The following is a 22,760-nucleotide window of genomic DNA, read 5'->3' on the forward strand; positions in this document are numbered from 1 at the left end:
ACTCTGTCTCGGCAGATATGAGTATTTGGCAATTTATAATTGATATCTAGAGCATGACCAGATGCAGACTTTATTATATAAGTGGTTTTTTCAAAATACCTGGTTGGGATTAATCCTTCTTGAATACAACTAACATCAGCACCACTATCAATCATAACAATATTGGTAACAGAAAATTCCTTATTTATCAAAATAGTGCAGTTTATATACCACTTATGAGCAGTAACAATTTGCATCATTCCCAAGAAATAATCTTTTTTCAGATCTTCTGCTGGACTGAATTTATCAATTTCAGAATTTTCAGAGTGTTCGAAATCTTTTTCTTTTCCTTTTGAAGCAAAAGAGACTTCGTGAAAAAATCCTTCATTTTGCTACTCAAAAAACTTCTGCTAATACTAGTACTTTTATTATTATTATTATTATTATTATTATTATTATTATTATTATTATTATTATTATTATTATTTATTTATTTTTAAATAAAAGGGACAAAGAAAGTGATTTTTGAACATCAATTTTTGATAACAAAAAAATATCAATTTAATCAATTATGAACTTTGACTAATTAGTGAAAATATTTTTTTAACTTTCAGGAAGAAAATTGATTTTAGGTCGATGAAAATTCTTTTATCTTAAATGAATTGCTTTAACATATTGATAAAATAATAATAATAATAATAATAATAATAATAATAACAAAAATAAACATTTTTTTTTAGTTCACTCTAAGGAGAAAGATATATTTTTTATTAATTTAGAATATTACGCTATGTGATAAAATACTTAAAAGAAAAATCTGGAGACAAACAAAAATGACAATTCTAAGGGGATCTATTAAGGTTAACCAATTTTAAGAAATTAATACAAACACACAATCAAATACGGTTCACATGAAATGTATAAGAAAGGTTAATATCTTGGCCCTTTTAGCCCGTTTCAAAGCTGGCCAACCTTTGGGCCTATTTCCTATGGACTTTGGGTCCTTCTTCTGCATTTGTGTACCAGCTGTATACTGAGCGTATATCAGCTACGTTTTCCAGCATATTTTGTGTATATACACTGTATGTCAGTGTATAAGCATCCGTGTATTCGCTCCCAGATCCATTGTGCATCATCTATTGCCGCCTTTGACCTGAAAAATCTGTATATATACTGTATACAGATGTATACCAGCCTTTTTCCTTGTATATCAGTCTATTTTCAGATTTTGATGAGGCTTGACTCGATGGAGGTTGGATTTAACCCAACAACATACAAGAGGTGGAGTCCAATGGACTTTTTTAGTGCAGGATCCAGGAAGACGAGATGATCAAGATGACTTAGGAATTGAAATTTAACTCAAGTTTTGCCGAAGTTTAAAACGACTTCAACGAATCTTCGGTTACATGGGATTAAAGGAACGCTCCTTCAAAATTTGCAAATTTTCCCCCGAAAATCCTCAAATCATCCCCCTTCAATGGAACCATGGGTTTCTACTTATAGTGGGAAACATTTGATTTAAAATTCAAAAGAGAGTTTGTTTTTTGTGACAGAGAGTGGTTAGGAATTTGACAAAAATTATAAAAAAAACGATGAAAATATATCCCAAAATTCGAATTTGATTGTGATGCTTCTGATTTGGATAAGATTTTGGACCAAGGAGCACACGCTATATCAAGGCTCGAGATTTGCAAAATTCAGACGTGGGACAGAGAAAGGTGGGTGTTTATTGTTGGGCCAGTTCGGATCAATTAGGGTCGGAGTTTGCGGGTTGCTGTTGTTGTGCGTTGATTGTTGCTGATTGTTGTTGCTGGTTCGGGTCAAAACTGGGTTGCGACTGTTGTTCGTTTGGAATTGATTGGTTTACCAATTTTTGATGGGTTGCAGCTGTTGCTGCGTCGGGTTAAGGTCGGGTCAGCGCCATTGTTGGTCGCTGATATTGCACTTTTTTTTTCTTTGGTTGAAGCTGTTGTAATTTATATTTAAAATCGAAGAAACTCCGGATTAAATTTAGTCGTGAAGGATAAATATTAGGTTTCAACAACTGCCCCCTCCTTTTGGGTAGGGTGGATGCAAGTAACCCTGGGCAAAGGGAGTTTGACGTTCCTAATTTTATGCCCGACCACAAATTCATTTCTGAAAGAGGTTGATTTTCGCACGAGTTTCATGGAGTTATGGCCGGACCCCTGCATCGGGTTTCCTACATATCTTAGCTACATGAGAATTCAGGTCATTTGTAGTTCATAAAGCTTGATTTTTAAGTGTGATTTTCAATAGATTCACGAGCTATCCTGATTTTGAATTTTAGTGAAATCGGAAAGCTGGAGAGTAAGCGGATTTGGGGATGTTGGAATGCAATCGAGTTTTCTATATAGAGCTCAGCCTACATATCCCTGAGACTCTGGAAATCAAACTGCTCTTAGTTCGAGTCGATCGATAGAAAATATAGTCTTTTTATGTTAAGACGACCTTTGGTGTAAGACCCCATAAAAGTCCTAGCCTAATTCATTCCTATATAGCATGAAAAGAGGTCCCAGACTTAGAAAATTTCGGCTAAGTATTGACACTCAATAATCCAATGGTTTTATTTTCAATTCTTACGACCTTAAAATGTCGACCCTTAGAATGATTCTTGATCAGGGATGTCAATAGGTCTTCTTGGGTGAGTTTCGAAATTTTTGGACAAGCATAAAGGCATGTTTGGAAGTCCAAAATAGTGGCTGCATGCAATTAGCGTGCGACGCACACTCCATTCCACCCTTAGGGAGCATGTGATAGAGCATGCGACGCACGCTCCTGAATTTTTCAGGTCTCGGTTCCACATCCATAGGGGTAAATAGGTCATTTTCCACCCTATGTCATCCCTAAAACACGAGATTAAGCCTTTCTAAAGGAAAAATTCACTAAGTATTCATAAATTCTCTCAAGAACAAACCCTAACCCATCAAATTCAAGATTTAGGTCCCAAGAAATTCACCACAACTTTCAGAGAATTAACAATCAAGGTATGTTAGGTATTCATCCTTGAGTTTCCTTTCACCTTTGGAGTTCAAGAACCCCTTTTAAACTACAAGTTCATTGAATTCATGATTTACATGTTCGAATTGGATTGTGTTCATGCATGTGTTGATGTTGGGTTTTCAATTTAAGATTTAATTGCTAGTTTCATGAATATAAAATGATATGTATTTGATTAATGTAATTCTCATGTTAAAACCCCTTGAATTGTGAAATGATTATTGTAGTCATGATGCATTAATATGTTGTTCATGCCCAAGTGTAAGGTTATGCCTCCTAAGTATTTGATAAAATGTCTAGGTGAATAAAGTATGCATTGTGATCCTTTGGTGATCTTATAATGAACTCATGCTATCTCTACATGTTTAAACTACTCTCATACTAAAGTTATGCATTGAAATTATTTGATAGAATGTCCTTATGGATGGAATAGTGTATTTATGACATGTTGGCATTTGTCCGTATTCATGTACAAGCTCATGATTTCCAAGTATTTAACAAAAATGTCTAAGTGATTGCAATGTGAACAATTGACTATTGCCATGTGTTTCAAGTATTGTTATGCTTTATTAGTATTGATGCTATCGGGTCTTGGGGGTATTCAATACCCAAAAATCTATCTGTTTAACTAGAACTACAGTAATTTCGAAGTAGTTTCCATAATGTCATGAACAGCAGTACTCAATCAGTTACAGAACTCAGTGAACTTAGTGTTGTTCAGTTAGTCAGCACGATCAGTAATAGTTCGGTCAAGCTTAGTGCAGTCTACTGGTCAGGTCCGGGTCTATTCAGTTGGGAGTAGGAATCAACTCCGAGCGAACCCAGGGATGGGGGCATTCTTGCCAGCAGAGGGTTTGACCCTTAGTAGCAATCCCTACATTACAGAACTACGTAGCCAGTGTAAGGTAAGACGTCCTTCTGCCAGACTAGGGTTGACACAACCACACATATATAATTTATGAGTCTTCCTGCCAGCTTAGGGTTAACCCAGCATTGTTAGTATCCCTTGGCAAGGTGCTAACACTATTCCAACTGGGTTACAGGTTGGACCCCAACTCAGTTTATAATCGGGGTATGTCGGTTAGATGAACACTCCCACAGTTACAGTTTTAGTTTCAGACTCAGTATAGAACTCAGTTTAGTTCTACAAACTCAGGACTGTCAAAAACAGTCACCCAGTTATCAGTAATGCAGTTATCAGTAATCTCAAATATCAGTCCCTCAGTTATCAGAACTCAGTATTCAGTTCCAGTATAATTCATTTTCAGTATAATCTCAGTTACAGTATATATATATGTATATGCACAGTATTCCCGAATGGAAGAAATATGAACGGAATGATAGTTTATATAAATTTTAAACAAATAAACACGTAATAATTAACCACAACAAGTTAGAAAATTCCTTTTGATTAGAACATAGATAATTTTCCAGGAGAGTCGTCATTTCTATTTTATTCCTTTTCGGATTTCGTTTGGGGAGAAAATGATTTTGACCTTTTCAAACTATTTCATAAAATTTAAGAAAATTTCAAAATAACTTTGAAAATTTTTACAGAGTCGCCACTTGATTTTTACAGAAAATATCAAGAAAACTTAAAGATATTTCAAAGATTCAAAATAGAAATAAATCTTTGAAATAAGAGAAATTGGGTAAGGGTTCAATTAACGCCCTAAAAGGTTTTTAAGGCACTTAGGAGCGTCCATTTTAAAACGATTCACCAAAAGACTTATTTTTGACTAACTTTAAAAAGGGGTTAATTTTTGCAAAAGGGTGGTTTTATAGAAATATTACCCATAGCTCAAGAAATTATTTATTTACTAGTTTATGAAGACTTAAATGACATTTATTCGATCAAGCAAAAAATTGATCTTGTCTAACTTGAGAAAATTTTCTGTAAAAAAGGTTGAGCTAAAACTCATTTCCTTTATTATTATTATTATTATTATTATTATTATTATTATTATTATTATTATTATTATTAAATAAAAGGGAGAAAGAAAGTGATTTTTTAACATCTTTTTATAACAAAAAAAAATCAATTTAAACAATTATGAACTTTGACTAGTTAGTGAAAATATTTTTTTAACTTTCACGAAGAAAATTGATTTTAGGTCGATGAAAATTCTTTTAATTTAAATGAATTGCTTTAACATAATAATAATAATAATAATAATAATAATAATAATAATAATAATAATAATAAATAAATAAATAAAAAACATTTAGTTCACTCCAAGGAGGAAGATACATTTTTTATTAATTTAGAAGATTACGCTATGTGATAAAATACACAAAAGAAAAATCCGGAGTCAAACAAAAACGACAATTCAAAGCGGATCTATTAAGGTTAACCAATTTTAAGAAATTAATACAAACACACAATCAAATTTACATGAAACGTATAAGAAAGGTTAAAATCTTGGCCCTATTAGCCCGTTTCAAAGCTGGCCAACCTTTGGGCCTATTTCCTATGGACTTTGGGTCCTTTTTCTGCATTTGTGTACCAGCTGTATACTGAGCGTATGTCAGCCACGTTTTCCAGCATATTTTGTGTATATACACTGTATAAGCATCCGTGTATTCGCTCCCAGCTCCATTGTGCATCATCTATTGCCGCCTTTGACCTGAAAAATCTGTATATCTACTGTATACAGATGTATACCAGCCTTTTTCCTTGTATATCAGTCCATTTTCAGATTTTGATGAGGCTTGACTCAATGGAGGTTGGATTTAACCCAACAACATACAAGAGGTGGGAGTCCGATGGACATTTTTAGTGCAGGATCCAGGACGACAAGATGATTAAGATGACTTTCGAATTGAAATTTAACTCAAGTTTTGCCGAAGTTTAAAACGACTTCAACGGATCTTTGGTTATGTGGAATTAAAGGAACGCTCTTTCAAAATCCTCAAATTTCCCTCCCGAAAATCCTCAAATCCTCTCCCTTCAATGGAAACATGGGTTTTTACTTATAGTAGGAAAAATTTGATTTAAAATTCAAAAGAGATCTGTCTTTTATGATAGAGAGTGGTTGGGGATTTGACAAAAATTAAAAAAAAAAGGATGAAAATATATCCCAAAATTCGAATTTGATTGTGATGCTTCTGATTTGGATGAGATTTTGGATCAAGGAGCACACGCTATCTTGAACAAAAGTCAAATATCAAGGCTGGAGGCCTGCAAAATTCAGACGTGGGACAGAGAGAGAGGGGTTGGGTGTTCATCGTTGGGCCGGTTCGGATCAATTCGGGTCGGAGTTTGCGGGTTGCTGTTGTTGTGCGTTGATTGTTGTTGCTGGTTCGGGTCAAAACTGGGTTGCGACCGTTGTTCGTTTGGAATTGATTGGTTCGCCTATTTTTGACGGGTTGCAGCTGTTGCTGCGTCGGGTTAAGGTCGGTCAGCGCCATTGTTGGTCGCTGATATTGCACGTTTTTTTTCTTTTTTTTTCTTTGGTTGAAGTGTTGTGCTGTGTTGTACGTTGTTGTATGCTTTGCTGTTCTTTTATGTTGTACGCTGTTATTTGGAAAGGATAGGGGAGTATAGGTTAGTTGGGTCGGGTCACTGGTGTTGGGTTGCTGTTATTATTTGTTGGGCTGCCATTGTGGCCCAATGGTAAAAATAAGGAAGAGTTATTTCAATTCTTGGGTTATTCAAAATATAGCCAAATTGGATGGAGATTTAGTTAATTCATTTAAATCTTGATCATATTGATAATTAATCGGTCAATTTGCATTACAATTTTGGCCTATTTAATTTTAATTATGGCCAATTTCGATGAATCGACTAAATTAAATCCGAAATTTGAAATAAATTAACAATTAGTTTAATTGCGAGTTTCTTGATTTAATAAAATCAAACAAATATTTTTGCAAAATAAATTATTTTGATATTAAATCATATTTAAATCAAAATTTAACCATTTGAATTAGTTTTCAAGATAACCCTTGATTAGAATTCAATTTTTTTAAAATAATTATTTAAGTAACAAAATTATACAATCTCATATGTATGGATACAAAGATATATAATTGTTTCTTAAGACGATCGAATTACCTAGATAAATACTTGACAAATTTTTTTATTCGGATAAAATAAATATTGTAATTTATATTTAAAAGCGAAGAAACTCCGGATTAAACTTACTCGCGGAGGGCAAAAATTAGGTGTCAACAGGGCTTGAATGGAGTTCTATTGCGCCCATTGATAAGAATAGAAATAGAGTTGCTAGACACACAAGACATAACGAGCTGGATGAGATTGGTGGGAAAGTTGAAGAAATGAAGGGAGTTATGGATGAAGGATCATTCAAGCATGTGGAAGGCTTTCTCCAGGATCATGTTGTGGTGCTTACCTTTTTATTTTCCTAAAGTGGGAACATACTCTTGGACTATAATGGCATTGTCAGAAGCCCTCCTATTGATTAGGAAACTTGCTTGAGTAGGTCCTATTAACAATAGTCTCAGTGATCATCTTATAGGTAGTATTACATAAGCTGATAGACCTAAAGTTCCTGATAATAGAGGCATTGGGGCATTTAGTAATTAGGAACATGATGGTATTGTTAATTTCTTCTGGTATTCTTGCCTCTGCAAACACTTTATGACAGAAAAGCTTGGTTTTTTCCCTTACAATATTCCAGTATTTTTTGAAAAAAAAAATGGTGGAGACCATCAGGACCAGGGACTTTGAGGTCTTTGAAGCCTTTGAGAGCTTTGGTGATCTTGGTATCTCTAAGGGGGTCATTGAGGGCCTCCTTAAGTTCTGGGGATATAATATGAGAGATGGCTTTGAGAGTGAGATTAGTAGCTGCATTACTGGTATGATCAGTAGTATAGAGTTGGTGATGAAAAGAGAAAATATGGTCTGAGATAGTATCCCTATCAGAAATGATATTCCCCACATTGTCTTTGAGGAAGGAAATTTTGTTTTTCCTTCTTCTGACCATGGTGGAGGTATGATAGAATTTGGTGTTGGCATCTCCCTCAGAGAGCAAGTTTCAACTGGACCTAATCTTCCAGAAGTCCTTTTTAGATTTGAGTAAGCCATTATATTCATTGAGGAGTTCATCTTCTAGGTTTTCTAGGAAGGGGTTTGTATGGTAGTGATTATACCTCTGAATACTATCAAGTCTAGCAAGGGTTATCTTGATCTTATGGAAGATATTCCCAAAGACATCTTTGCACCAAGCTTTGGCCTTTTTCTGGAAGAGGTCAATTGCCTTGGTGAGGCAAGTTTGGGCATTGAAGCTTTTATCAATGATATCTTGGAAGTTAGGGTGATTACACCACATATGTTCAAACCTAAAGGGTTTGTCTATAGTATAAAGGGTGGTGTTATCCAAGTTGACTAGCATAGGGCAGTGGTCTGACTTGATTCGAGATAGGTGAGTAACAATGGTCCTTGGATATTGGTTTATCCAGGAGGTATTTGTGACACACCTATCAAGTCATTCAATGCCCCTGGATTCTTGCACAGCTCTCGCAAAACATGAACTCCAACTCAACGGAAGAGCTCAATGCTCTGATGTTACAAACCTTTCAATCCCTTCCCTTCTTTCCAATAGAGACCCACAATAGAGGATTGGACTTGAGCATCGTAGCCAAACGCGTTAGTAAGGCATTTGTGCTCAGACATTTTAGTCTATAAAAGAGCTAACATAGTAGGCTTGTGAAGCTTACCATGACTTCACATTGGCGCGTGAAGTTGGAGCTGTTAGCCCCCCTAGTGTTCCAGATTATTATATTCATGGAGGTTGATTGAGGAGTGGGTCTGTCCACAGGTTCCTTCCCTTTGCCTATTTGGAGAGGCTTTAGAATAGTAATGATTGGTTCTAAGAGCATTGCCGGTGGTATAGGGCTCTTCCTGCTCCTCAGACTTAGAGAGAACATCCTCTTCTCCATTGGGAGGTAGGCTAAAGTAGCTGCACTGCAGGGCTTGTTGAACTCTCTCCTAAGAGGCTTGTCTAGAACTGAGATATCTATACTTGGTTCCCCAAATAGGACAAGGAAGGGTTCCATTTCCTCGTTGCTCTGTTTCAGGGTGTCCAATAGTGAGGTGCTTGTGCCTTTTGGCCTTCTGCCACTGGTGTTGGGGGGCACTGGAGTAGTTGGCGTGGGAGGTAGCTGAATAAAGGTTAGGGACTGGAAGCTCGGCATATAGGTTTCCATTGGGAAGAAGGGAAGGGATTGAAAGGTTTGTAACATCAGAGCATTAAGCTCTTTCGTTGAGTTGGAGTTCATGTTCTGCAAGAGTTGTGCATGAAGCAGTGTCTGCTGCCAGACTTGGTTCTCCAATCCCAGAACTATTTGATTTACTGATTCTTTTGCTATTTGACACAATTTTATTCTAGTCTACCTATAAAGAATGACATATTTTAAATTTAAAATAAATATAATTTTTTTCTGACAGAAATGCAAGGTAAAATTGCACACGATAATCCCTTATGGTCGGACTTTTTTTCAAATCTTGCGTGTAGCGAAAGGTTTAATGCATCACATCCTTATCTTTAATGAAATGATTATAATAACATAAATATTCATGATTTATTTTACATTATAGATTTCAATTTTCTTTTTTCTTTGAGAAAACTCTATATTTAGTTAAACCATATCACATAATTTAGAGCGAAACTATACGAGACTCGCACCCACAAGGCGATAAAATATATGTGGCCAAGGGAATAAGTATGGTTACAATTTATCTCTCAACTAACGTGAGACATCATTAACATAACTTGACACATCAACGCTAAATACATAGAGCGTGAATAACATAATCTTAAGGTTCAATATAGTTAACTAATGCATATTTTCACTTAATTAAATTATTTAATCATAATACATTGAGTTAGCTTCATGTAAATTTAGGATACGAGGTAAGATTTGCCGTCTTCGTACATTTAATTATCCTCCCTATATCTATTTGTGAAATTATATTGAATATATTATTGTTGTTAGCTTCGTGTAAACACTCGATATGACTAAGCATTTACCTTACCTACATTAAGATGGGTCCGCTGGAAACCATCATTATTTAAAATGATTAAGCATAGTCTTGCTCAAGGAATTAATTAGTGTACGATGTTGTCATTCATTTAACTTTTGAGGTTGGTAAGATCAACGGTAGATATTGGCTCAATGTGAGCTATTAGGTGTGATTACGGTTGATATTGGCTCTACTTGTTCTCTATCGGAACAACCTTTCTACCTCATCCAAGAAATAATATGGACTGCATATATTTATTTTCTCTAAATCTCACTTTTCTTTTCTATTATATAGAAGAGGTGGTTTCGACCACCTCATGTAATTACCAAAACATCCATCTACTTTCATTTAATTATATACCATGCCCCAATATAAAATAATTTCATTATTTCATTATAATAGTTTAAATATTTAATATGTTCTATTAATTTATATTAATTAACTATAACTACATATTGAAAGTAAAAAATTTTCATTTATTTAATTGTCTATCATGTTCAAAACTAATTTGCTACCACAAATCACAATAATTAATAATTTAAAATATTTAAAAGACATATAGAAATTTTATTGGCTCTCATCATTTCAGCAATGCCACATAAATTGAAATAAAAGAAAAAGTACTGCAGATCATAATAATTAACAACTTAAAATATTTAAAAGATGTATAAAAATTTTAGTTGACTCTCAAAATTTTATTGAAGCCACATAAATTGGGACACAAGGAATAAATATACTATTCGATAATTACGTAAAAATTATTATAAATCACAATAATTAACAAGTTAAACTACTTTTTTAAAAATAGGTAAAAGTTCTATTTAACTCTCAAAATTTTATCGGTGCAGCACAAATCATGACAAAATAAAAAATTATCCTAATTAATTGCAACTAAATATTTAAAGTAAATCAATTTTATTATTTTAATTAACTTTTATATAGAAAATTAATCTTTTTATTTATTTATTTTAAGTAAATTTAAAATTTAAAATTATTTTTTTCTATATAAAAATACTAATATTTAAACTTAACTTTAAATTTTTAAAGTACAAAATTAATAAATTTAATTTAATAAAATAATTTTTTAATGAATATTTTCTTAGAATTTGTGTTGGGTCAATATGTATGAAGTTAAAAAGAAATAAAGAAAAATATATAGTAAAATTTTATTATTGTGAAAGATAAACATAATGCACTATCCAATAATGTTTAGTAATATCATATTTTGCATATGCAAAATATAGCATCCTGTATTTAATTAATATACTACTCCGGTGAGTTATCGATGATTACTATTGGATATGATAAAATCATAGTAATTTTAATAGTAATAACATAATCAATCGCTCTAAATTAATTATTATGAGTCATCTAGATATTAAGAAAATAAATAATATTTAGTAAAAAATAAAATAGACATAAAATAAGAAATTAACTCTTGATGTTTTAAATTAAATTGTCGTCTTTCAAACGATGATTTTACTGTATCACCCCTTATTATACGTCGTTTATTTATTAGAAAATTAAGAATAATAAAATGATATGTCAACATAATTTGATTGACTATCAAAATTATATTAGTGCCACATAAATTGGGACGGGACAGAAAAAGATATAAAGCAACATATATTATTTGAAAATAAAATTAAAAAAATACTGTAAATAACAATAATTAACAAAAAAATTTAAAAAGTTGATTGGTTTCTACTTCAGCTGCTTTAATCGTGATTTTAATGTATCACCCATAATTAATTATTATAAGTCACTTACGTATTGAAAAATTAATAATATTGAATCCATGATTTTACTATATCACCTATAATTAGTTATTATAAGTTATTTATGTATTAAAAATAAATAATATTTAATTAAAAATACAAAATAAATATTTATGACATGTCTGATTAAGTTGCTTCAATCGTGATTTTATTATATCACTCCTAATTAATTATTATAATTTATTTATATATTAAAAATTAATATTATTTAATAAAAAAGTAAAATAGACGTTTATGACATGTCTGCTTTAGCTGCTTCAACTATGTTTTACTAAATATCACCCCTAATTAATTATTATAAGTCATTTAAGTATTAAAAAATTAATAATATTTAATAAAAATAAAATAGATATAAAAATGATAAATTAACTCTTGATGTTTTAAATTAACTTGACATCTTATATGAGGTCCACTTAAATTTTTCACAAGTATTATTTATAGTAATTTTGCTATGTCACTTCTAATTAGTTATTGTAAGTCATTTAAGACATTTATGCTTCGCTGCTTCAGTCGTGATTTTACTGTATCACCCCTAATTAATTATTACGGTCATTTAAGCATTGTGCCACATAAGTTGAAATAGAAAAACTATTATAAATCACAATGATAAAAAATTTAAATTATTTAAAAAATATAATTGGCTATCGTCAACACAAAACTCTGGACAAAGAGAGTAGCATATATTATTCAAAAATTAGATAAAAAGTATTATAAATTACAATAGTTAAAAACTTAAAATATCTAAAAATAATTTAATATGTTATATATTTCAAAAACATTACATGAAAATTACTAGAAATCACAATAATTAACAACTTAAAAAATTTAAAAGATATAAAATATTTGGTCGACTCTTGAAATTATATTAGTGTCACTGAAATCGGAATAGAAGAAAAGTATTATAAATCATAATAATTAAAAATCTAAATTATTTTTAAAATATAATTGACTATCAATGCCACAAAAATTTGGACAAGAAAAGTAACGTATATTAATTTAAAATTACATAAAAAATATTATAAATTACAATAGTTAACAACTTAAATGATCTAAATACATATTAAAATAACATATGTTGAACTCATGTTAGATTTCAGATGAACCCTAGAAAATATATGCAATCCTTTTATTAAAAAAAAATTATTTAAATATATCAAGATTTAAAAGATAAATAAATATCTTAATGTTAGGCCCGTGCTGACACGAACCATGCTGTTCTAGTTATGCAAATGCATGAAAATGTTGTTGATGTTTACTCTTTCGGACGAGGAAACTTGGGCTCCCATAATTTGTTCATTTTTCTTAAACAGAAAAAAGCCAAAAACTGACCACTACCTTTCATTATAGGCGGAGCCAGAAATTCAATTGAGGGGGTTCAATATTCAAAGAAAACTTAGTCAAAGGAAGTTCAACACCTACTATAATCACATAAAAAATAATTTAAATCATGTATAAATAGTATATTTTTCCATTGAAGGGGGTTCGGCCGAACCTCCTAAAGGAGGCTAGCTCCGCCTCTGCTTTTCATTTGAGTGTGTTCGGCTGAAATAATTATACTCCTTTCATTTTAAATTGATTAATATTTTTTTGATTTAAGATAACAATTAGAAAAATAAAGAAGTTTTTAAATTTTATGATTTTAAATTAAATTAGTTTAGATGTAGCAAAATATCATTTAAATTTAATCATATAGTTTTAAACATGTTATATGGAAGATGAAAGAGATAAAGTGAAGGTTTAAAGCTTGTATACTGAATTTTTTTTAAAAAAATCAGGTTTAAAGCAAAAAAACTATATGATTAATATTTTCAGTTGATCATATTGAACTTTGCGGGGGTTCTATTTTCTTAAAAAGAAATTTCGTATTTTAATGACATATATCTACCCACTTGGACACGTGTAAATATGAGGTTGACGCATGTATTACACTCGCCAATACACGTATAAAAATGAGATTGGCGCGTGTATTACACCGCCAACCACTGAAACTAGGTATAGAGTTTCGGAGAGGGGGGAGGGGGAATTAAATCCACTTTAAAAAGCTTAGGGGGTGATACGCCTCCCGTAAAGTTCAGTATGCTCAACTGAAAATCCAGTCAAAGTTCAGGTATTTTTGTGAGTATTATCTCTTATACCAACTTCAATACATATTTGATACTATTTGACTGTAGCTTCAAATTTCAATAAATTAGGACTGAATTTTTTTAAACTCGAACTTCAAGCTTCTTTAATTGCTGACAATGGAGTTCTGAGACTCGAAAATTAAATGCTGTAAAATTTGTACATATTAAATATAAAATTTAAGTTTGGTGCATCGTCAGTGTATTTTTTTTAATAATATCAGGTAACTTTTACCTGCTGTAGCAAGTCATCCATTTCTCAGGTAAAAATATAAAGATGAATGACCTGCTACAACAGGTAAAAGTCACATGATGGTGTAAAAAGAAAATATACCAATGGTGCACCAAACTTAAACTCTTAAATATATATGAAATAAATTTATACACAAAATAAATTAAATAAATATGTAAAATAGTTAAATAAATAATATTATAGTAATGGACAATTACATTAATATTGAAGGGAAGTATTTAGGCATGATGGAGTAATTACATCTTACGAAGAACATGACCTTTGATAGGAAGGTGTGGAGGACGCGAATTAAGGTAGAAGTTAGTGCATAGGAGTGCGTCCGTAATAGTAGGGATGAGTGTTTTATTTGTATCTATAGTTTTTTGTTCGAAGTAATCTGATGATGTTTGTGATCTTGGATAGATAGTTTCGAGTTCTCTGTTGTTATCTTATTTCTTTTATTATCTAACAGTGTGTTATCTCATTTAGTTATTTATTTTTATGTTTTTTATTTGTTATATTGTTATCTTTCCTGAGTCGAGGGTCTATCGAAAATACCCTCTCTACTTTATCTTAGATATTGGTATGGACTGCATACACTTTAACCTCCAAGACCTTCACTTTGTGGGAATACACTGAAAATGTTGTTGTTGTTATGGATAATTATAGTAAAATAGTATTCCCTCCATTCTAAAATAATTAAATTATTGGGATATGACACACCTTTTAAAAAAAAATCTGACATAATTTGTAGACTACTTTCCACTTGTTATAAACTAATAAAGAATAAAGAAGATGAGTAGAGAGACTAGAGAGAGTGATTCTTGTTTCTTCTCTGGAGGGATGAGAGATCATATAATTGAGAATACAATGAACAAAAACCCTTTATTTATAGGAAAAAATACTCTTAGTTTCTGACTAAAAGTCAGATACTTTAAATCCTGATAGATATCAACTAGATTTTATTAGATCTTGATAGACATTCACTATAATGTAAATACATTTATAACACTCCCTCTTGAATGTCTAGATAGATAATCAGCCTCGTTAAAACCTTACTAGAAAAAATCCAGAAGGAAAAAAAATCTAGTGAAGGAAAAAGAGTACACATCTCTAACAATACGCATATCGGCTGCCTCATTAAAAAATTTACAAGGAAAACCCAGTGGGACAAAACCTCGTAAGGAAAAAAGAGTACATCGCATATTAAATCCCTCTAATGAGAACATCCTTGAACCTTTGCATCCTGATCTTGTGCACCATCTTTTTAAAAGTTGTAATTGGAGAAGACTTGGTGAATACATCAGCCACATTTTCACTTGAACGAATCTATTGCATGTTGATATCACCATTCTTTTGTAGCTCATGTATGTAGAAAAGCTTTGATGAAGTGTGCTTTGTTCTATCTCCTTTTATGAATCCTCCATTAAGATGTACTATACATGATGCATTATCTCCGTACAAAATTATGGGTAAATTATCATATTTTATACCACATTTTTTTTGAATGAGATGTATCATGGACCTCAACCATACACATTCTCGGTTTGCTTTATGAATAGCTATTATCTCAGCTTGATTCGATGAAGTGGCTACGATAAACTCTTTGTATATCTCCAAGATATGGTAGTACCACCATATATGAACACATAGCCTATTTGAGACCGAGCTTTATGCGGGTCAGATGAGTACCCAACATCAGCATGACCAACAAGATCGGGACTGCAATCTTTAGAATAAAATAAGCTCATGTATCTTATCCCATTTCAATGTCTCCTGGTAAGAGTAGAAATATACCTTGCTAACATACTAACCGAAAAGGCTATAGGCCTTGTAGTACTTTCCAGGTACCATGTGCATCAATTGCACTAAGATATGATACTTCATAACCAATTCAATTCGATATATTTCGAATTTCAGCAAATAATCTATTGTTTTGAAAACTCTCCAAGAGTTCCAATGATTTTCTAGCTATAAGCTTATACAATATAAGGATTATAAATAAGTTTCCCAGAAACTTTTATATGCTTCAAGCTGTTTGAATCCTTAAAAGTTTTCACATAAGTTTTTTCAAGTGACAGTATTCAACATTTCATGAGTGACATCTTCAAGTGTCTGGACTGCAAATCAAATAACTTTTATGCTTACCAAAATGCATCCTTTCATGTCACTTGATAAATGTTTCTACGTCAGCATGCTTAAATAAGCGTAGAATTCAGATCCTCGTAATCTTTCACAATATTGCGCTAATATTGTGTCAAAGATATTGATAACATATCATCTTGTATCGGTTCACAATGCAACATAACATTTTGAGATCTCATCACTTCATTATTTTCAGGTACATGAACCTCTCATAAGATTTCATGAAGTGTTATATCGTAGGCTCTTCAAGAGCTCATTGCCTTCTTATTATGATTATTTGCCCCTTATTTTTCAAGGACTATTTCATTTGGAACCGATCAGTCTACCACGCTTCACGCATGCATATACTTTGTCCTTTAGAAACACAAAATAAGAGCACTTGCGGTTAATATGAGATGCTTTCGACATTTGACTTGAATTATCTTTTGAATGAGGATATGGTGATAATTCCTAACACATTCCATAGCGCTTATAATCTTCTCCTTATATTAGGAAAACTAACATGCACCCTCCACTTCTTTGAGGAATCCATCTTTGTGCATTATGGTATATTCATTAATCGTATACCGCACATCAAAATTATTAGATGAAATAATTGGTTCCTGACCTTGAAACAATTAAGAGGAAAGAAATAATCATAATTTATTGGTCTAATGCATACAAATGCTATTGCAATATATCATATTTCTGATAAATACATTAAGTTTTGTTCTCATTAACAATGGTTTAGATATTTATCGAAGGCATTATATCTTGATTACATAATCTGAAAGTCATGTTTAACTCAATTTTATTGAGCAAGCAACTTTATGAATGTCAAACTGCAGGTTGGCAATAAATGTACATGTGATCATCTTATTGATGCATCATTTTAACATATCACATGATAGATGAACGGACCCTTATTCACCTTTTATAATTTTCAGATTTGAAGGGATCCAATCCTAATATTAGTTGGTCCAACCAACTTATCATGAGAACAAACTACATAAACAATTCTTGAAGAATCTTCTAGTTTTTCAATACATGCACATCTTTGAGATGTCACAATCGTCATATCAATTTATGAACTTTTATTCTAGTAAACTCTAAGTTTACCATGACATGTACTTTTTCTTTAGCAAATTTCAGATTTACTATTACATGAATAAATTTCAGATTTACTACTTTAGAAGTACATTTCAAAATTATTCAACCTCTTTCGGAGGTGAGTTGTGATACAATCACAATCAAGTGCACGTTTGCATTAATAAGTTTCTCATTCCCCAGGAATGGAATATAATCGTGCCTTAAGCCTATCAAATTATGCCAGCTTATAACCTCTTTCAAGATTTTGCTACTTCAGAAGCAAATCGAGGCATACATATGATGTAGAGAATTTTTCTCTAGCATATCTTATAATCATATAAGCGTGTGAAAATATCATCACTTTTGATGATCATTATCATATTGTCCCTCCATGTGTATATTCGTGCATTCAATCACTTGTCTTCTTTCAGACATATTATGCACTGCCACCACATACACCTCAAGAATGAAGTAAGTTGTCATATTTCAGATTTATCATATATTGCTACCACATTCACTTCATGGAATGGAGCATATTCAATGGGTCGAATTTCATGACTTTTTATTAAAAACACATTATTTTGTCTTAGCCATCATAATATCATCAATACAATGCATTGAGATTCAAACTCAACTTCTTATCGATATAAAAGCGTCTTAGGCATAAATTGATGGGACTTGAACCCAACATATTATCATCCCTTTTGATAATATTGTTTTTGAGGAATAAATTTAAAACTTAAATGGTTCCAAACCAATTATTTTTCCTTAAATCCAACAATAATTATATTATTAGTAGCAAAAGACAGATAACATAAGAAATTACTAACCTTGAAATTACTTTAGATTTATAATCTCACCTATTTGGGCAGAGTCTTGTGCTGCTAACGTGTTATAAACTAATAAAGAATAAAGAAGAAGAGTAGAGAGAATAGAGAGAGTAATTCTTATTTCTTCTCTTGAGGGATGAAAGGTCATATAATTGAGAATACAATGAACAAAACTCCTTTATTTATAGGGAAAAATACTCCTAGTTTTTGACTAAAAGTCAGATACTTTAAATCCTGATAGATATCAACTAGATTTTATTAGATCTTAATAGACATTCATTATAATGTAAATACATTTATAACACCACTTTTATTCTTTTAATAATTCTTAACTTATTTTTCCTAGAAAATGTGAAGTATTTAAGAACCTCATTAAATGAAAGGATAAATATGAAAAAAAGTTTCAACAATTCTCTTGCACTTTGAAAAATTCACTTATATTGAACACTAAAAAATAGCTCAACAATTTAATTATTTTGAAATGGAGGGAGTATAAATCATTCCCAAACTTCATTTTGTGGGAATACACTGAAAATGTTGTTGTTGTTATTGTTATGAATATTTTTTTTCTCTCAAGGTTATGAATAATTATTGTAATAGTATAAATCATGTACAAAAATAAACATTCTGAAAAAAAAAGGGAGTTTTAGAAATTATTAAGAGCCCGTTTGAGTAGGATTAAAAAATAGCTTTTTAGTTTGAAGGTTTAAAAGTTGAAAATAAGTGTTTATAAATTAAACAGATAAATATTTGGATAGAAGTGCTGAAATTGAAAAAAAATTATTGATGTGTTTGGCAAATAAGTGTTGTTAAACACTTTTTTATTGTCATAATGACTTAAATGTCCTTAAAATTATTAACACCATAATAAGTTAATTATAGAATTTTTAATTTCAATAGTTCAAAATAATTTTTATTTTAATGCACTTTCAATGAAAAATGATTATGTGAGGTAAGCTTATAAATATGAGTTATTTTTTCATTTTTAAAATGTTAAAAAATAAAAACTTTAGGACATTTTCTAATATTAATGTAGTATTATATTGTAATGTTATAAGCTTGTAATAATTTGGCAATATTATAAGCTTGTAACATCAAGAACGTTAGTTTAAAAAATATAAGTTTACTTTTTAATTTTTAAATGCTAAGAAAATATTTTATTGCAATATTGTTATGGCTATTACTAACAGTTTATATTATTAGAAAATTAGACAAATCAGGAGAAGAAACGAGTTGGAAAGAGACGAGAGAAGCTATCAAAGAAGAAGTGAAAGAAAACGAAATATTTTAAGGCTACACATTAAGGGCATTTTTGGAATTAAAAAAAAATATAAGGGATAAAATGATAAATATTTTGGTTAAATTTAAAAGAAATTTAAGCTAACAAGTAAAAAGTTAGGTGTACCCAAGTTATTATTTTTTACTTTTTTTAATTAGTTGATAGCTTTTTTATTTATTTTATCAAACATCTAAAATTTTTATTTTTTTTTAAAAAAGAAAAAGACAAACTTAATTTGACCATCTTTAAATCCTATTGAAACGGATTCTAAGTTATTCTCTATTTTTGCTTCTCTTTTTATTAGCGATTGCATTGAGTTATATTTCTAATTTATTGTTAGAATCTGTAATAGAAGTAAATATTTTACAAGTCCTAATTGATAATCAATTAATGAGGCCATGAATGCAATAATTCTTTAAGAACTGATTATTTATGTTTTTTCCCAGATTTGTATAATTTTTGGAGTTATTCTATTCACCGGATTTGATTTAAAGATTGAAAAAAATCCTTTAGTACTAAGTTATCCTCTATTTTAGCTTTTTTTTTTCTTTTTTCTTTTTCTTTTTAAAGGATTGTATTGAGTTTTATTCTTAATTTAAAGTTTGAATCTGCTATAGATAGTAAAGATTTTATATGTCAAAACTCATAATTGGTAATTACTGAATGAGGCCATGTATATGTAATAATTCTTTAAAAATTGGCTATTATGTTTTTTTCCTTAATTTGGTATCATTTTTGAGATTATCCTTTTCGCGGCTTGGGTTTAAAGATTGAAAGGAATTTCTTAAATTAAGGTGAATTTACAATAAATTAAGATGTTCATTTCAGAAAATTCCCCCCTATTATATTATTATCATAATTAGTGATCTCATCTACCTCACAATCCCATTAGAAACTACTAAAAATATCTACTATAAATAAAGTTGAGAAGAGCCTAAACCTCAACTTTCAACAAACTTGAAAAAGACAACAACAAAAGAATGACTACTACTCATTGTTCTCAACTTCACATTGCACTTTTTGCTTTCCCTTTTAGCAGTCATCCAACCTGTTTACTCAATGTTATGCAAAAACTATCTTCATTTCTACCATCAAACACACTTTTTTCCTACTTCAACACATCACAATCCAACACCTTAACCTTCTCTAAATCATCAAAATCAAACAACCTCAAAGTCTACGATGTTTGGGATGGTGTCAAAGAAGGAAATGACACCCCTTTTGGACATGAAGCCATTGAACTTTTCATACAATCAACTCCGGCTAATTTTGAGAAATCGATGAAAGAGGCGGAGGAGGAAAGAGGTGTGAAACTTTCTTGCATTTTTAGTGATGCATTCTTATGGTTTTCTTGTGAATTGGCTGAGAAAATTGACGTTCCTTGGATTGCCTTATGGATAAGTAGTTCTTATTCTTTATCTGCTCATTTGTACACTGATTTGATTCGATCGAACAAGGGAACATCATTAAACATTCCAGGATTTCCATCAAGTTTAAGGATCAGTGACGTGCCACCAGAAGTAGCAGAGAATTTAGAGGGGGCAGTGCCATCTATACTTTACAATATGGCATTAACTTTGCACAAGGCTGTTGCTGTGGTAGTGAATTCCTTTGAGGAACTGAGTCCAACGATCAACAAAGACCTCAAATCCAAGCTCCAAAAGGTGTACAACGTTGGCCCTTTAGTACTAGAATCATCAAATAACGTATCTTTAGAGGTTGATTCTGATGAAAGTGGATGCATCGAATGGCTCGACAAGCAAAATCAGAAGTCAGTTGTGTATATTAGTTTTGGAACTATAACAACATTATCCCCTAATGAAACTTTGGCAATAGCAGATGCCCTAGAAGCGAAAAAGGTACCTTTTATTTGGTCATTGAAAGACAATGACGTCAAGATTTTGCCCAAAGTTTTTCTTGAAAGAGCTGAGGAATTTGGGAAGATAGTTTCTTGGGCACCCCAGTTGGAAATCTTGGCACATTCATCTATTTGTGTTCATGTATCACATGGGGGATGGAACTCCGTTCTGGAAAGCATATCACATGGTGTGCCGATGATTTGTAGGCCTTCTTTTGCTGACCAAAAACTGAATAGTAGATTGGTGGAGAGTGTTTGGGAGATTGGTTTACAAATTGAAGGTGGGAGTTTCACCAAAAGTGGAACAATGAGTGCATTGGATATTTTCTTCAACGATGATAAAGGGAAGGTTCTAAGGCAAAATGTTGTAGGGCTAAAAGCAAGAGCACTAGCAGCTGTGAAACCAGAAAATGGAAGTTCAACACAAAATTTCAAAGCTCTAGCAGATCTAGTTAAACGTCACAAGCTCGCTTGATTGTTATTAATACGTTATAATTGCAATATGCAACTATGTATTATCAGCTGGAGCTTTTTTTTGTTTGTGTAGATAGGAATAGTATTTTACTGTAAAATACTATTCTTCGTTTTTACCCCTTCCTAGGAGCTCCCCTCCCTATCAGATGAAACTTGCTAAGTTTATTGTCGGATAATGCTCTTGGTTTTAGTAAGATTAATGTTGGTCGAAATTATAATTTGGTCCGTAGTATTTGATATATAAATGAGTAAATACATAATTGCACCCCTGATCTTGTCCGAAATTTTCAAAAAGACACCTAAACTTTAACTTCGACCTATTACTCCACGATTCTTCTTTATTTCGTTGCAAATACACTATTTTTCGCTGAATCTCAATCACAATAAAGAGAATGAATGCACGCACCAATCAGGTGCTGCCACGTGTCAAATATTTTTAATTTCATATTTTATTTATTTTTTTAATAAGTTTTTTCTTTTTTATTTAATTTATCACTCCCCCTCTTCCCTCACCCCACCCCACCTCGCGTCCAACAGCAACCCCTCCCCCTGCGTCCAGTTTCCTCCATTAAAATGCAGGTTAAAGCTCCTGTACAATCTCCATTTTAATGGAGTTTTAAGCTCCATTTTTATTTATGACTCCACCCTACCTCCCCACCCCCACCCCATCCAACACCTTCCTCCCCATTTTCGTCCATTTTCCTCCATTAAAATAGAGCTTAAAGCTTCATTAAAATGGAGATTGTACATCTGATTTCTTTTTTAAAATTATGGTGATGATGATGTTGTTGTTGTTGCTTTAATTGATGTTGTTGTTGTTGTTGTTGAGTTATGGTGATGAAGAAGAAGTTGGGGAAGAAGACTATAGTGGATGAGTGGGGTTGCGGGGGTGGGTATGAGTGAGTGGAGGGTTATGAAATAATTTTAAAAAATAAATAAATATTAATTTAAAAAAAAATATATAAATTGTATATTAAATTATTTACACGTG

The 22,760-nt window shown here is 31.6% G+C and overlaps 1 protein-coding gene and 1 long non-coding RNA gene across 2 annotated transcripts; both read left to right on the forward strand.

Annotated features, from left to right (window-relative positions):
• Positions 1-1,695: 1,695 nt before the first annotated feature.
• Positions 1,696-6,688, forward strand: LOC124887642. The gene is made up of 2 exons (XR_007045436.1): positions 1,696-1,887; positions 6,394-6,688. It is a non-coding gene; the product is annotated as an uncharacterized LOC124887642 (long non-coding RNA).
• A 13,688-nt stretch (positions 6,689-20,376) lies between these two features.
• Positions 20,377-21,981, forward strand: LOC107843660 (anthocyanidin 3-O-glucosyltransferase). Its single transcript, XM_016688020.2, has one exon. It carries the CDS (start codon positions 20,418-20,420, stop codon positions 21,768-21,770), a length of 1,353 nt encoding a protein of 450 aa, XP_016543506.2. The 5' UTR covers positions 20,377-20,417; the 3' UTR covers positions 21,771-21,981.
• The last annotated feature ends 779 nt before the right edge of the window (positions 21,982-22,760 follow it).

This window comes from Capsicum annuum, chromosome 10 (genome assembly GCF_002878395.1).
Source record: "Capsicum annuum cultivar UCD-10X-F1 chromosome 10, UCD10Xv1.1, whole genome shotgun sequence".
In the NCBI taxonomy this organism is placed as follows: Eukaryota; Viridiplantae; Streptophyta; class Magnoliopsida; order Solanales; family Solanaceae; genus Capsicum; species Capsicum annuum.